The 14,503-nt window shown below is 36.4% G+C and overlaps 1 protein-coding gene across 1 annotated transcript in view; it reads right to left on the bottom strand.

Moving 5' to 3' along the window:
• The window catches only part of CFAP95 (cilia and flagella associated protein 95), a 76,861-nt gene extending 62,723 nt beyond the window's left edge, over positions 1-14,138 (bottom strand). Inside the window, exon 1 of the mRNA XM_044657366.1 lies at positions 14,011-14,138. Coding sequence (XP_044513301.1) covers positions 14,011-14,138 — 128 coding nt within the window. The remainder of the gene's footprint in view (positions 1-14,010) is intronic.
• Positions 14,139-14,503: the final 365 nt, after the last annotated feature.

The raw sequence follows: 14,503 nt of genomic DNA, 5'->3' as shown, positions 1-14,503 counted from the left end.
AAGGAAAGGAAAGGAAAGGAAAGGAAAGGAAAGGAAAGGAAAGGAAAGGAAAGGAAAGGAAAGGAAAGGAAAGGAAAGGAAAGGAAAGGAAAGGAAAGGAAAGGAAAGGAAAGGAAAGGAAAAGCATGACATAATGATTGTTGTATTTTCTTTTCCTCCTCCTTACTATTTCCATTTCCTATATATTATAGAAAATAATATAATAGGCTGTTGAACTGGGCTTAGATAGGAAAGCAAAATCCTATGAAATCTCAAATACACAAAATTTAAGTTGGTCTGTAAGACTCTGTAAATGTCGCCATGGAGACTAAGGTATGAATAGTCTCCATAGAGATTCACATAAGATCTTTCTAGTTAAAATTATCATCACACATAATCAAGTAGAGGTTAAGCCATGGAAAGAAACAGGAAAAGAAAGACATGTGATCCTTCAAGAGCTCAAACCCAAACAGAATGAACAGGAAGAAAGCCATTAGGAAAGGTTCTTCCTTAATCTACACAGAAGTCAAGCAGATGATTCTGACATGTGCCATAGCAAGTCTGTGAGGGAGACTCTTAGTAAAGTCACTAGATATCAGGAGGAGAATAAACGTTTATATAGCAGCTACCATCGGTCAGGTACTCTGCTGAGTGTTTCTGATAAATAGTATCTCATTTGATCCTCACAACAACTTTGCAAGGCAGAGGCTATTAGTCTGAATCAACGGACTGATTCTAACGGGGGTGGCTTCTTCTTCATTAACTTAGTAGTCAGTAAGATTGTTCACCAGAAAAACCTTTTCATTTGCTTAAACTGAAATAGGACAGCGAGGTGGTGCAATAGATAGAGTGCTGAGCCTGAAGTCAGACAGATTCCTCTTCCTGACTTCAAATCTGACCTCAGACACTTACTAGCTGTGTGACCCTGGGCAAGTTACTTAACCCTGCTTGCTTCAGTTTCCTCATATGTAAAATGAGCTGGAGAAGGAAATGGCAAACCACTCTAGTTTCCTTGCTAAGAAAGCCCTAAATGGACTTAAGAAGAGTAATCCATTAGTGAAATAACTGAAAAGCAGCAAAACAGAAATTTAAATAACCATCTTTGCATTAACAACCCTTAGCTGTTTTAGAGATGCCAGTTATGTGTGTTCATGTGTATTTTCCTTAAATATGCTTAAAGAGAAGCAGCTAGGTGGCTTAGTGGTTTGAGAGTCAAGCCCAAAGATGGGAAGTATTGGATTCAAATTTGGCCTCAGACACTTGCTGGCTGTATGACCCTGGGCAAGTCACTTTACCCCAAATGGCTAATCCTTACAGACCTTCTGCCTTAGAAACAACATTTAGCATTGATTCTAAGTCAGAAGGTAAGGGTTTTAAAAAAATAATGCTTAATGAGTACAGAGGAATAACATATTTAATTAGATTCAAACAGCATTTATTAATCCCTCCTATGCTCAATGTACTATATTAGGCACTGAGGATACCCAAATAAAGCAAATCCTAGTTCCTGGCCTTGTGATAAGAGTAGAAGAGTTAAAGGTCCACAGTTTGAGTCCTGACTTGGCCACTTGCCACTCTGCAACTCTGGGCAAACAAACCACTTAACCTGTGGGTAGCTCAGTGCTCTAAGAGGCATCCATGATGCTCACCTCACTGGCTTGTTCTGGGGAATGAACTTTATAAATTTCAAAGAGCTTTATAAATGTGAGTCAGTGTAGAAGAGGAGAAATATTTCAATACTACAATGCAAATCCAATTCTAAATCTATGATCCTCAGTAACCTGGACAAAGTCAAAGAGAGTGGCATGAGAGATTGCAAGAAACAAATAATGCATCAATTAACGAGTATTTACCCTGCTTCTCTTATGTGCCTATAATATGTCATGTATAAAGCAAAAAGGGAGAAAAAAAAGAGCAGCAATAGCTGCTAAAAACATTGATGTGGAAAAAAATATCTTCTCTCTCTGCTCTCTAATTTTCCACATGTATACCATGCTAGGCATGGGGGAATCCAAAGACAAAAATGAAACATTCCCCTGCCTCAAGGGCAGGGGAGGCAACAAGTATGTGTAAAAGTATATTCAAAATAGGGAACAGCTAGATGGTTCAGAAGATTGAAAGCCAGACCTAGAGACAGGAGGTCCTATGTTCAAATATGATCTCAGACACTTCCTAGCTGTGTGACCCTGGGCAAGGCATTAACCCCCATCACCTAGCCCTTACCGCTCTTCTGCCTTGGAACCAATACGCAGTATTACTTCTAAGACAGAAGGTAAGGGTTTAAAAAAAGACATGCAGGATGTTGCCTCAGGCACATAGTGCAATGACCACCTTAATAGGGTTTGCATTCTACTGGGGGGATACACTGTACAGGAGCTGGTAAACACAAAGTTATTTAAAAGCGGAGAGAACACTAACCATTGTGGGGGCCGGATTAGCTGGGGGTGTAGAAAGGACAGGCCTGGTTAATGAGGCGACAATGAGTTGTGCTTTGAGTCATCTGAAAGGCAAAGGAGAAGATGGACTGTATTCTAGACACAAGAGAGAAGGACCCTGAGCAAAGGTATACAGGTGGGGGAGGTCTAATCATGCAAGGAACAGAGAAGACTATTTTGACTGTCTTTTTTTGCCCTCTTTGGAGAAGATGCAAGAAGGAAAATAATATGAAGAAAGACTGGAAATAAATTGTGAACCTAATCTATTATATATATCTACCACTCTATTTCTCTACTGATACCAGGTTGTTTTAATGATTATCACTTTGTAATATAGTTTAAGATTTGGTACTGTTCAACTACCTTTATATATTTTTTCATTGATTCCCTTGATATTGTTGACCTTTGGTTTTTCCAGATTAATTTTAATTTTTCTAGCTCTATAAAATAATATTTCAGTAGTTCAATTGGTATACTACTAAATAAGTAAATTCATTTAGGTATTGTCATTTTTATTATGTTAGCTTGGCTTAGCCAAGAATAATTAATATTTTATCAACTGTTTAGAACTGTTTTTATTTAGGTGAAAAGTATTTTGTAGTTATTATGGTCATACATTTCCTGGGTTTATCTTGGCAGTTAGTTATACTGTTCCTTGACCCATTCATTCTTTATAATTAGATGATTTAGTTTCCAGTTACTTTTTAATCTATGTTTCCATGGCCCTTTAATGAATGTAATTTTTATTGCATTATAGTTTGAAAAGAAAGCTTTAATATTTTTGCCTATCTGCATTTGGTTGTGAGGTTTTAAATACCTTAATATACAGTCATTTTTGTGATGAGAAAAAAGGATATTCATTTCTATTCCATTCAATTTTCTACAGATGTCTATCATATTTAACTTTTCTAAAATGCTATTTGACTCCTTAACTTCTTTCTTATTTATTTTATGGAAAGATTTATCTAATTCTGAGAGGAGGAAGTTGAGGTTCTCCACTAGAATAATTTTACTATTTCCTCTTCTAACTCATTTAACTTTCCCATTAGGATTTTAAGTGCTATGCCATTTAGTGCATTTATTTTTAGTATTAAAATTACTTCATTGTCTATGGTACCTTTTAGCAAAATGTAGTTTCATGCTTATCTCTTTTAATTAGATCTATATTTGCTTTTGCTTTGTCTGAGACAATGATTGCTATCCATGCTTTTTTTTTAACCTAAGCTGAAACATAATTATTCTGCTCCAGGCCCTTATTTTTACTTTATGATTCTATTTCAAATGTGTTTCTTTTAACAACATATTGTTGACCTCTGGTTTCTAATCCATTGTGCTATTCATTTTCATTTTATGGGTGAATTCATCCCATTCATATTCACAATTATGATTACTGTGTATATCCCTCCATTGTTATCCCCCTCCCCATTTATCCTTTCTCTCTCTTTTTACCCTGTCTCTCCCCAAAAGTCTGTTTTGCTTCTGACAACCAGTTCTCCCAATCCTCACTGTCCTCCCTTCTATCATCCCCCTTTATCCCCTTCTCCTCCTACTTCTCTATTAGGTAAAGTAAATTTCTATACCCAACTGAGTGTACATATTATTCCCTCTTTGAACCAATTCTGATAAGAATAAGATTCAAGGGAGTCAGTTGAGTGTTCCAGTGAATTGAGAGCCAGGCCAAGAGACAGGAGGTCCTGGGTTCAAATTTGATCTTAGACACTTCCTAGCTATGTGACCCTGGGAGAGTCACTTAACCCCCACTGCCTAGCCCTTACTGCTCTTCTGCCTTGGAATCAATACACAGTATTGATTTGAAAGTGGAAGGTAATGGTTTTTAAAAAAATAAGATTTAAGTATTGGTCTGCCACTCCCCATTTCCTTCTCCACTGTAAAAACATTTCCTTTTGTACCTCTTTTATGTGAGATAATTTCCCCCATTCTTTCTCTCCCTTTCTCCTTCTCCCACTGCATCCCTCTTTCTCAGCCTTTCATTTTATTTATTTTTTAAATCTCCCATCATAGTCAATTCATACTAATGTCCTTTGTCTATGGATACTTTTAAATTCCTTTAAAATTATAGAATTCTTAGGAGTTATGTGTCATCTTCCCATATAGGAATGTAAACAGTTTAATCTTATTGAGTCCCCTATTGAATCTCTTTCATGTTTACCTTTTTATGCATCTCTTGAATCTTGTATTTGAAATTTTCAAATTTTCTATTCATCTCTTATCTTTTCATCAGGAATGTTTGAAAGTCCTCTTTTTATTTAATATCCATTTTCCTCCATGAAAGATTATACTGGGTATAATTTTTTTTCTGGGTAGATTACTCTTAGTTGTAATTCTAGTTCCTTTGTCTTCCAGTCTATCCCAAGAACTCCATTCCTTTTATGTGGATCTGCTAAATCTTGTGTGACTCATATAGTAGCTCCACAATACTTAAATTATTTCTTTCTAGCTGCTTATAAATATTTTTTCCTTGACTTGCAAACTCTGGAATTTGGATAAAATTTCTGGGGGTTTTCATTTTGGAATCTTTTTTGGGGAGATGATTGATGGATTCTTTCCACTTCTATTTTACCCTCTGGTTATAGGATATTGGAACAGTTTTCCTGTATAATTTCTTGAGATATGATGTCTAGGCTCTTTTTTATCATGGCTTTCAAATAGTCCTATAGTTCCTAAATTATTTATCTTAGATCTATTTTCCATATTATTAGTTTTCCTGATGATATATTTCATATTTTTTCTCTTTTCATTATTTTGACTTTGTTTTATTGTTCTTTATGTCTTATGTAGTTATTAGTTTCCACTTGCCCAATTCAAATGTTTAAGAAATTATCTTCTTTGGTTAACAAAATTTTGCACCTCTTTTTCCATTTGGCCAATTCTGCTTTTTAAGGAATTGTTTTCTTCAGTATTTTTTGTGCCTTTTACCATGATGTTGATTTTCTCTTACATAATTTTCTTCTACTACTCTCATCTCTTTTCCCAATTTTTCCTCTTTCTTATTTGATGTTTTGAAATCTTTTTGGAGCTCTTTCAGGAATTCTTGGAACTGAGACAAGTTTCCTACTCCATCGTGAGTGGACAAAAGCACTCTTCTCTGCCCTGGAACTGTGAACCAGGACTCCTGATGGCCTATGTCCACAAATGCTATTTTGCCCTAGAACTAGGTTTTGGAACTGCCTGTGGGCAATGCAACTGGGTTCTGAACCTAGCACCAGCAAAGAGTCTCCTGTAACCACTTTCTGAACAGTTGTCCAGTCTTCTTACATCTGCGAGTTGAAAGCTCCTAAGCTAACACTTAAAGTTGCCTCCATGGTCTGTTGCTGGTGTAGTAGTAGCATGTGCTGTGCTCTGGGATGACCACTACTCTAGTTTCACAGTATTATTTACCAATTTCCTAAGTTGTCTTAGACTGAAAAAAATGTATTATTCCAAACTTTTGTTGGCTTTGCCATTCCATATTTTGATTTGAGGCATTATTTTAAAGTAGTTTAGAGGGAAACGTTGGGAAAGTTCGGCTGAGTTCCTGCTTCTAATGTGCCATCTTGGATAGCTGGGGACATTTTCAATGATAAAAATTTAATTTTAACAAGACAAGGTACCTTATCAGTATGTATTGCATGTGTGACAGTTTCTGGATGACACATTCTCAAACAGATGGATCAATAGAGGCAGTCTTCTTGTTTAGCCATCTCAGTCACTAGCTCTAGCTCATTAGATTTTTTCTTGCTCCATCAAAACTGTCATGTATGCATTAAAACCTCATTCTTCAGATGGTCTTAAGGCTAGGATTACATACTACTAATCTATAAGAAATGATGAGAAGGATAATTTTTTTAAACCTGGAGAGGCCTACAGGAACTGATGCAAAGTGAAGTGAGCAGATCCAGGAAAATATTTTACATAGAAACAGCAATATTTTTCACGAACATTTATTCATGACTTAGCTATTCTTAGCAAGGCAATGGTCTAAGAAAATCCTCAAGCACTCATGATGAAAAACACCATTCACTTCCAGAGAAATAACTAATAGGATCTGAATGCAGACTGAGATGAACTATATTTCACTTTTTTTCCTTTTGTTTGTTCAAATTCTCTTTCACAAAACAACTAATATGGAAAGATTTTTAAATTACTACACCTGTAAAATCTATATCTATAAAAGCTATATCACATAGCCTGCCATCTCAGGAAAGAAAAAGGGAATGAAGAGTGAGAATTTGGCTTAAAGTTAAAAAAAAGTTTAAAATGGTTTTTTCATGTAATTGAGGAAAAAATTAAGTATTTTTTTAAAAGACTAAGATTACAAATGCAATCTATTCCATCACTGAGTAGCAGATGATGAAAATCTTTACAAAGAAAAAAACTGATGAAATATATCAGTGTTTTAAATTTTTAAATAATTTTACTTTCAGGTGTTATTTTTTCTAAACTTATAATATTTTCACTTTTGAACTAAAGATTAAAGCTAAGACTTTTTTGAATACCCTTATAATGAGAAGCCATGGATTCCTAGGGGGAAAAAAGTAAAGCAATAACAGTTACTAAATAACAGCATGAATGTGAAAAAGTGTCTTCTTTCTCTGCTCTCTAAGTTTCCATGTGTGTATATCTGGACTGTTTATGTTATTTATGTTCAGTTTCCTAGAAGCTCTTAACAAATTCTAAATTGGGATAATATTCCATTTTGCCAACATGAAAATAACCAATGAGAAGGATATACCTACATTATCAGTCCCTATCTTATTGCCAAAATGACATCTCACCACCAGCTGCTTAGAAATAAATTTCTTCATTTTTTCCAAATGCAACTGCTGTATTACTGTTCCATTATCTCACCAAATTTATAGCTTTGCAGATATGGAGCTGTGTGGGTGGAAGGACTGAGATAGTAGGTCTAGACTCTATTTGTGAAAACAAGATGCAAGAGATGCCATATAGTCTTGTGTATTAAATAGGGAGGACCTTAAGACAGTTCTTAAATTAAATTCTCATTCTGCCATAGTGATAACTATAGAATCAGTCATTTAACCTTTTTAACTCAGTGTTCTCCTTTGTCATAATGTTCCATTATATGTCACTGAAAGAAAACAGTATTTTGTAAAACACTTAAAATTTTTCAAGATCTAAAGAATCAGAAGATTTTTCGATAGGGCAATTAGCTTACTGTTGGGGAACAGAATAAAAAGAAATAGAGACAAAACTATGCCTCCGCCAAATTTCCCTACTGTGAATTTCCTATGTCAATTACATATACTTTCATGAATACTATGTGGTAATGGGATTGCGGGGGAGCAAAAGAGCTGACAGAAGAGCAGAATGGGAATATAAGAGCTATTTCTACCATTCTTTTAATTTTCCCTTTTATTGCTCTTCTCTCTTATTCTAAAGCCATCCCAAAAGAATGGCTATCTTCATGTAGCATCTAGGGGACTATATGCTTTTGGAGAGATCCACATGAAAAAGTAGGGTTCTAAGTGCTAAACTTATAAACATAATACATTTCTTACCTAGTGTCTACATAAAACCCTCTTAAAACTGACACTTCTTTCTCTTCCTCTGGGAATTCAAGCCTCATGAGTCTCCGTCTCTCTCTCTCTGTGTGTCTCTGTCTCTGTGTCTGTCTCTGTCTCTCTGACTCTGTCTGTCTGTCTATCTGTCTGTCTGCCTCTCTCTCTGTCTCTGTCTCTCTCTGTCTCTGTCTCTCTATCTATCTCTCTATCTCATTATTTAACTATGGTTTTTTCCTTTCCAGGATTTTCCATTCATATTGACTGTTTTGTAGCACATTCAATTCAGTATATGTCAATCAAGCACCTATAGTACATAAAGCATTTCACTAGGAGTTGTGAGAGACACAAAGTTTAGATAAAACAGTCCCTGTCCCCACTGAGTTTATAGTCTAGAAGAAATTACATGCAAAATTATACATAATAAGGGTATGAAAACTATAGAAAAATGAAATGAATTCATTCCCAGGGAAAAGTTATTGCCAACCAAGGGAATTATGACTGTGGTTCTTCACCTTTTGGGGATGATAAACCCTTTTGGTAGTCTAATGAAACCTATGGATCTCTTAACAGAATATGTTTTAATATAAAATATATAATTTTACAAAGGAAACCAATTATTCAAAAATATAAAAATTAAAAATAAAGGAAAACAAAACAAATTCATGGCAGGTAAAGAACTTCTGCTACTCAAAAAGGTTTCTCTAAAGAATAGGAATTCTACTGTTAAAAGAAAATGGAATCATACAGTCATAGAGAATAGCATTAACAAATGTATGGAGGTAGGCTAACATGTGGTATGTTCTAAGGACAATAAGTGGTCCAGTTAGGGAAAATTATGAAATAAGGCTGGAAAGGTTTAATGGTGCCAGATTACAGAGACAATGCAAACTATATTTGTTTCACAAAGGGAAGGCACTGAAAATTTTGACCAGAAGAATGGCATGCATAAGGAAGATAAGTATGGTAGCTATGTAAAGGATGGTTTACACATGGGAGAGTGAAGACAGGTTGACCTGTTAGAAAGCTAGTCACTGCAAAAGGCCAAGAGATCAGAAAACAAAGAGCTAGTTATTGGAAGTAACAGTGGAAATTTAAGAGGTGACATATATGAAAGATATTGTAGAGGTAGGATGAAGAAATCTGTTAATTAATTGCCTATGAGAAGTAAACAAGAGGGAAGAGAGCACCAAAGTTTGAATATGGAAGACTAAGCAAAATAGGGATGCTACTACAGATCAGGTTAATGGTAAAAATAATAATGAAACAGAACCATGCCATAATTTTATTTTACCCAGTAAACTTTGATTATATTGTCCAACAGCAACATTTCTATTATCATTTCCACTTTATAGGGAATAAATTAATCACAGAAAGACCTTGAATGACTTTCTTGAGGTGATACATGCTCTTAGTACTTACAAAAAGACATTCTTTCTCCCATTATTGCACTGTAGTCAAAATCCATATAACCTTTTTACCTCTTAGTTCCCAATGAGAAAAGGGTCGGTAGCAAGGGCTGAGGAAAAGCTACTTAAAAATATTCCTCCAGAACAAAAATAAACTTTTCAGTCATTTCATCTCCTAAATTATTTAGTAATAGTACCTATGCTTTCAATGTGATTCAGATAAATCTGGGCAAAGCAACACTTCTTCCATTTAATTTCCAGATAATGAAAATGAAGTTATGTTATGGCTTAAATATTTGGACAATCACTTCAGCTAATCACTTCACTTTTTATTTATTGATGTAACCTGAGCAATGTGAAATAACACAATGGAAAGTAGTACCAGTGCTTCTGGTATAAAAACAGAGATATTTTAATTTATATGATCAAACTAGAAATGAGGACTGGGAGTCAAGGGATAGAGTAAAGAGTAGAATTAAATGGAAAAGTCAGAAAATTTTTGAGCTAAATGAATTTTTTAAAGAGGAGCAGGAGTTAGGGCTACAGTTATAATTATGAAATAGATGAAATAGGTCATATCATTTCAACTCCTCTTTCTTCACTGTTTTCCTTTTTCCCTCTCCCAGGAACCCAATGCTTCATACTGGGTCTCATTTTTCTTTCTATTCATTATCTCTCTAATTTGATATAAATACCAGCCCTCCCCCTTTTACTGGTATTGACACTTAAAAGAAGACTCCATGAATAGTCCACTCTTCTGCTGGACTTGATGTACTTGTGAGTTTTAATGGGAGGAATCCCCTTCAAAGACAATCTTAAGGAAGATTATTTTGTCTATGGCAGAACACTCAGACACAAGAGAAAGTTTCTCTTAATGCCCTGGATTGTCTTGGTTGCTTTTATTTTTTTAGACTTTCACTAGATAAAATATACCAAAAAGGAAAAAAAGTTATTTTAAAGTAGAAAGCAATCTTACTATAAAAGTTATCATTAAACCAAATAATGGAACCTGTAATGGAATTTCAAGTACTATGCTCCTGTCAGTAAAGGAAATAGTTGAGGCATATCTTTCAAATTATACTTAAAGGCAACTACGTACTCTACCTAAATGACAGGATGTTCTGGAAGTTGAGCTGACCCTTCCTTCTTCCTCCAATTGCTAATTTCCAACCTCTTATCAAAAGCCAATTTTACACAGAAGCAGTACCCCATGAAAAATGATTTGAAGGTTCTAGGGTGCTCAGATTGCTAGGTGGCACAGTGGATAGAGTACCAGACTTGGAGTCAGGAAGACTTATCTTCCTGAGTTCAAATCTGTCCTCAGACACTTAATAGCTACGTGACCCTGGACAAGTCACTTAATCCTGTTTGCCTCAGTTCTTCATCTATAAAATGAGCCAGAGAGGGAAATGGCAAACCACTCCAAAATCTTTGCCAAGGAAACTCCAAATGAGGTCATGATGACTCAGATATGACTGAAATGACTGAACAACCAAGAAATAAATACTCCCACCATCCCCACCAAATCTTCTCCCTCATTAGCTTCTGCTGCTTGAAATTTCAAAATTTGAGATTAATTTCTTTGTCTCCTATTAAAATTCATATATGCCCCTGGAATGTATAATACATTAGACATGCTTAAATATGTAACATATGTAATATATGACTGGTGGTCATTTGCCTCACTGCAAATCAATTTAATACATCCTTTTATGAGTGTGGATTTGGACAGAAGGAAGAAAACTCCATCTGGAAAACAACCCCAAAGAGGAACAGAGTAAAAAAGGATAAGAAACAGAAAAGAAAGAAGAAGCCAATGCAGTGAAGATAAACTGTGTCTGAGGTTTGCTTATGGTATGCTTTATTCCCAGACTTTCAGATCTGTTTCAGTACAAGAAGGAAAACAAATATTGATCATTATTTTTTGCTTATCTTTAGAATTATTTGTTTCTACAGGGATAAGAGTAAAAAGAAGAAAGTAGTAAAAATGCTGCAGGATAAAGGAGAATGGTAGGACTGAGACAAGATGTAGAATTCAAACAAATTCAGGGGGCAGCTGGGTAGCTCAGTGGTCCTAGGTTCAAATCTGGTCTCAGACACTTCCCAGCTGTGTGACCCTGGGCAAGTCACTTGACCCCCATTGCCTACCCTTACCACTCTTCTGCTTTGGAGCCAATACACAGTATTGACTCCAAGATGGAAGGTAAGGGTTTAAAAAACAAACAAACAAAAAATTCAGATCTGACAGATATTTAAGTTTATACTACACGAAAAGAGGCATTCTAAATGTTGGGCATACAAAAATGAAAAAATAACATAGTCACTGACCTTAAAAGGCTTAAAATGTAAGTAAGGAATATATGATATCTATAAAATGATATAAATATAGTTATCATAGGCCACTTTTATATATACATACATATACATAAAACACATATATAAAATGTTTACATATAATGTATAAATATATTTAGTCTAAATGTGTATGTATACACATATAAACACAAATAATGATACAAGGCAAAATAATTTTTTTTTGGTATCAGATACAAATCAGGGATTTGTATCAGTAGTTACTGGGTTCTTTGTGACTTTAGGTCATGATTCTCTGGCCTTCAATTTCATTATCTGTAAACTGAACAGATTGGACTAGATGATCTCTAAAGTCCCAGTCCCAAACCAACAATGATCTCTAAGGTCTATCATGTTATAGGCTAAAGAAAGAGCTAGTCATTAATTTTGCAGATGAGAAAACTAAAGCCCTTACTATTTAAATTACCCAAGGTATTGGGCTGTGTGAACATGCTAGTTTCCTGAACACAAGTCCTTTATTATCTCAGCTAAACCAGGCTATTGATATGGAGCAGGTGAGTGTAAGATGAATGATAGATAATCACAACATTGAATAGGTATGTGCCATTTGAGGAACAAGGCAGGTGCTTCAAACATGTTCCATAGAATACTGTATGTGCTCATCTGCCCTGAGATCATTAGTCCCATGCTTCCAGAGGTCTCCTTAGGACAATCAGATCATAGATGTAAGACTGGAAGGGAACTTAGAGATCGTATCCCAGTCCAATCTTTTCGTTTTTGCAGAAAATGAAATCAAGATCCAGTTGGTGTGATGATTCATTTTGCTGGATTGGTTTTTTCCACCTCTTTCTTCTTTTTTTTAATCATTTATTGCAAGAGATAGTTCACACAAGTCAATACAACAAGTATTTATCAAGTATCGACTATAGGCCAGGCACTGAATGAAGTGTTAGAGATATAAAGAAAGGCAAAAAACAGTCCCTCTTCTCAAGAAGCTTACAAAATAAAGATAAAGAAACATGCAAACAATTATAGACAAAATAGTCATGCAAAAATATGTGCAAAATAAAGTGGAGCTTATCTTAGAAGTCACACACTAAGAATAAGGAAGAATGCTATACCTAGAGTCAGGTGGACCTGAGTTCAAATCCAACTTCAGATACTAGTTTTGTTATTATTGGTCACATCTTCCCTGAAATATTCCCTGATCCCTCTTGCTTCTCCCCTCCCCATTTGAAAGGATCATTCTTAGGTTCCTTTGGTTCTTTCCTTTGCCCTTATACTATTCTACCTTTTATTATGCTTCTTTGGGTACATGTTTTATCTTCCAACTCTTACCCTAGACTCTAAACTCCATGAAACCAAGAAGTAGTGAACAGTGCTGGACTCTGAGTCAAGAAACCTGGATTCAAATCCCAGAACTGTTACTATCTATATAGCCTTCAAATTAATCTTCATGAGTTTCCTATTCCTCTTCTAGTAAAAGGAAAATAATAATACTGGCACCACCCTTCTTCAGCCCTGCTTTGAGGATAGGATTGGACCAGAGATTTCACAAATAGAAGGGAACTCCTCAAGAGGAAGTTACCTCTACCAATCTACATTGGTAGCATGTAAGCACCTTCTCTTCAATTCATCAGTTTTTTTAATCAATTATTTAAAAAGAGACTAGATCTGTGATTTCAGTGGTACAGGGAAACTCCTTCTATCAATGTAAGTATGCATCTTCTCGCAATTCATAGTCTTGGAGAGCTCCCTAGAGCACTGAGAAACATGCCTCGAAACTCGAAGATATAAAGAAAGTGCTGATAGGAATGTGTCCTAGAGCATCAGAGGGCTATAAAATGTATCACTATTGCTGTTGACACATGTGAGGAGAAAAATAAATGCTCATTGAATGGTCCATTGAAGGAATCCTTGAAAGTTCCTTTCAACCCTAAAACTAGTTAGGAAAAGCTGCCAGAACAGTAGGTCTACCAACACCACTTCATTTTACAGATGGGACGAAAACTTGCCCAAAGTCACAAGGGTAATAAAAAGAACCTGCGAGTCGAAACTAAGCTCTTTGCCTCCGAATCTAGAACGCTGTTCTTCTTTACCTGCCCTTTGGAAGATAACGGATAACTTTTTAATGGGGAGGGGAGAGGGGATGGAACTGAAACTGACCCTGAGAGGGTCTCTTCCAATTCTGAGGTTATGTGATTCTAGAAACGTCCTGCAGAGGGTGCAAAACTACTACAGGTAAGGCGTCCATTCAGTCTGAGAGAATGAGGAGCAGCTCCCTCTCGGGCTGGTGGAGCCACGTCTTCTTTCACTTTACTGAGGGTTAGCGGGTGAGGGGAAAGGAGTCCTTACCAGCCATACACCAGGACCGGCTTCGAGTAGTTCTTGTGATGGGAGCGGAGAGTGAGGGAACCTTTACGCTCCAGGACATCTGTAGGTCCCAGCTCCAAGTACCCATAGCTGGTGGGGCTCCCTAGCATGATTAGTTTCTGGTCAGGGGTGGGGGGGTCTGACCAAGATGTTCTTTCACCTCCTGTTTCCCCTCTTCAAAGACTTCCTAAAGAACTCCTCAGCCTCAACGCAGCGTCACCGTCTCCACGGCAACTGAAGAGGGTCGAGGTAGACTGCGGAGCTGGCGGGTGCGCCACGACGCACAGAACTACGTTTCCCAAAGGGCCACGCTCGGTCTCGGGGAGGAAAAAGTGGGGGGAGCTTTGCACTCTGGGAACTGTAGTCCCATGCGCACTGACTAGCCTAAACCGGCAAAGGGAACTAGAGAAATGTTTTGAGACGGATCCAGTTAAGAAAGAAATAGAAAGGATTGGAGTAGGAGCGGAGGGTCGGG

Source organism: Gracilinanus agilis, chromosome 1 (assembly GCF_016433145.1).
Source record: "Gracilinanus agilis isolate LMUSP501 chromosome 1, AgileGrace, whole genome shotgun sequence".
Taxonomy (NCBI): Eukaryota; Metazoa; Chordata; class Mammalia; order Didelphimorphia; family Didelphidae; genus Gracilinanus; species Gracilinanus agilis.
Note: the sequence above shows the minus strand (reverse complement) of the source record. Positions and strands in the feature narration are given on the sequence as shown.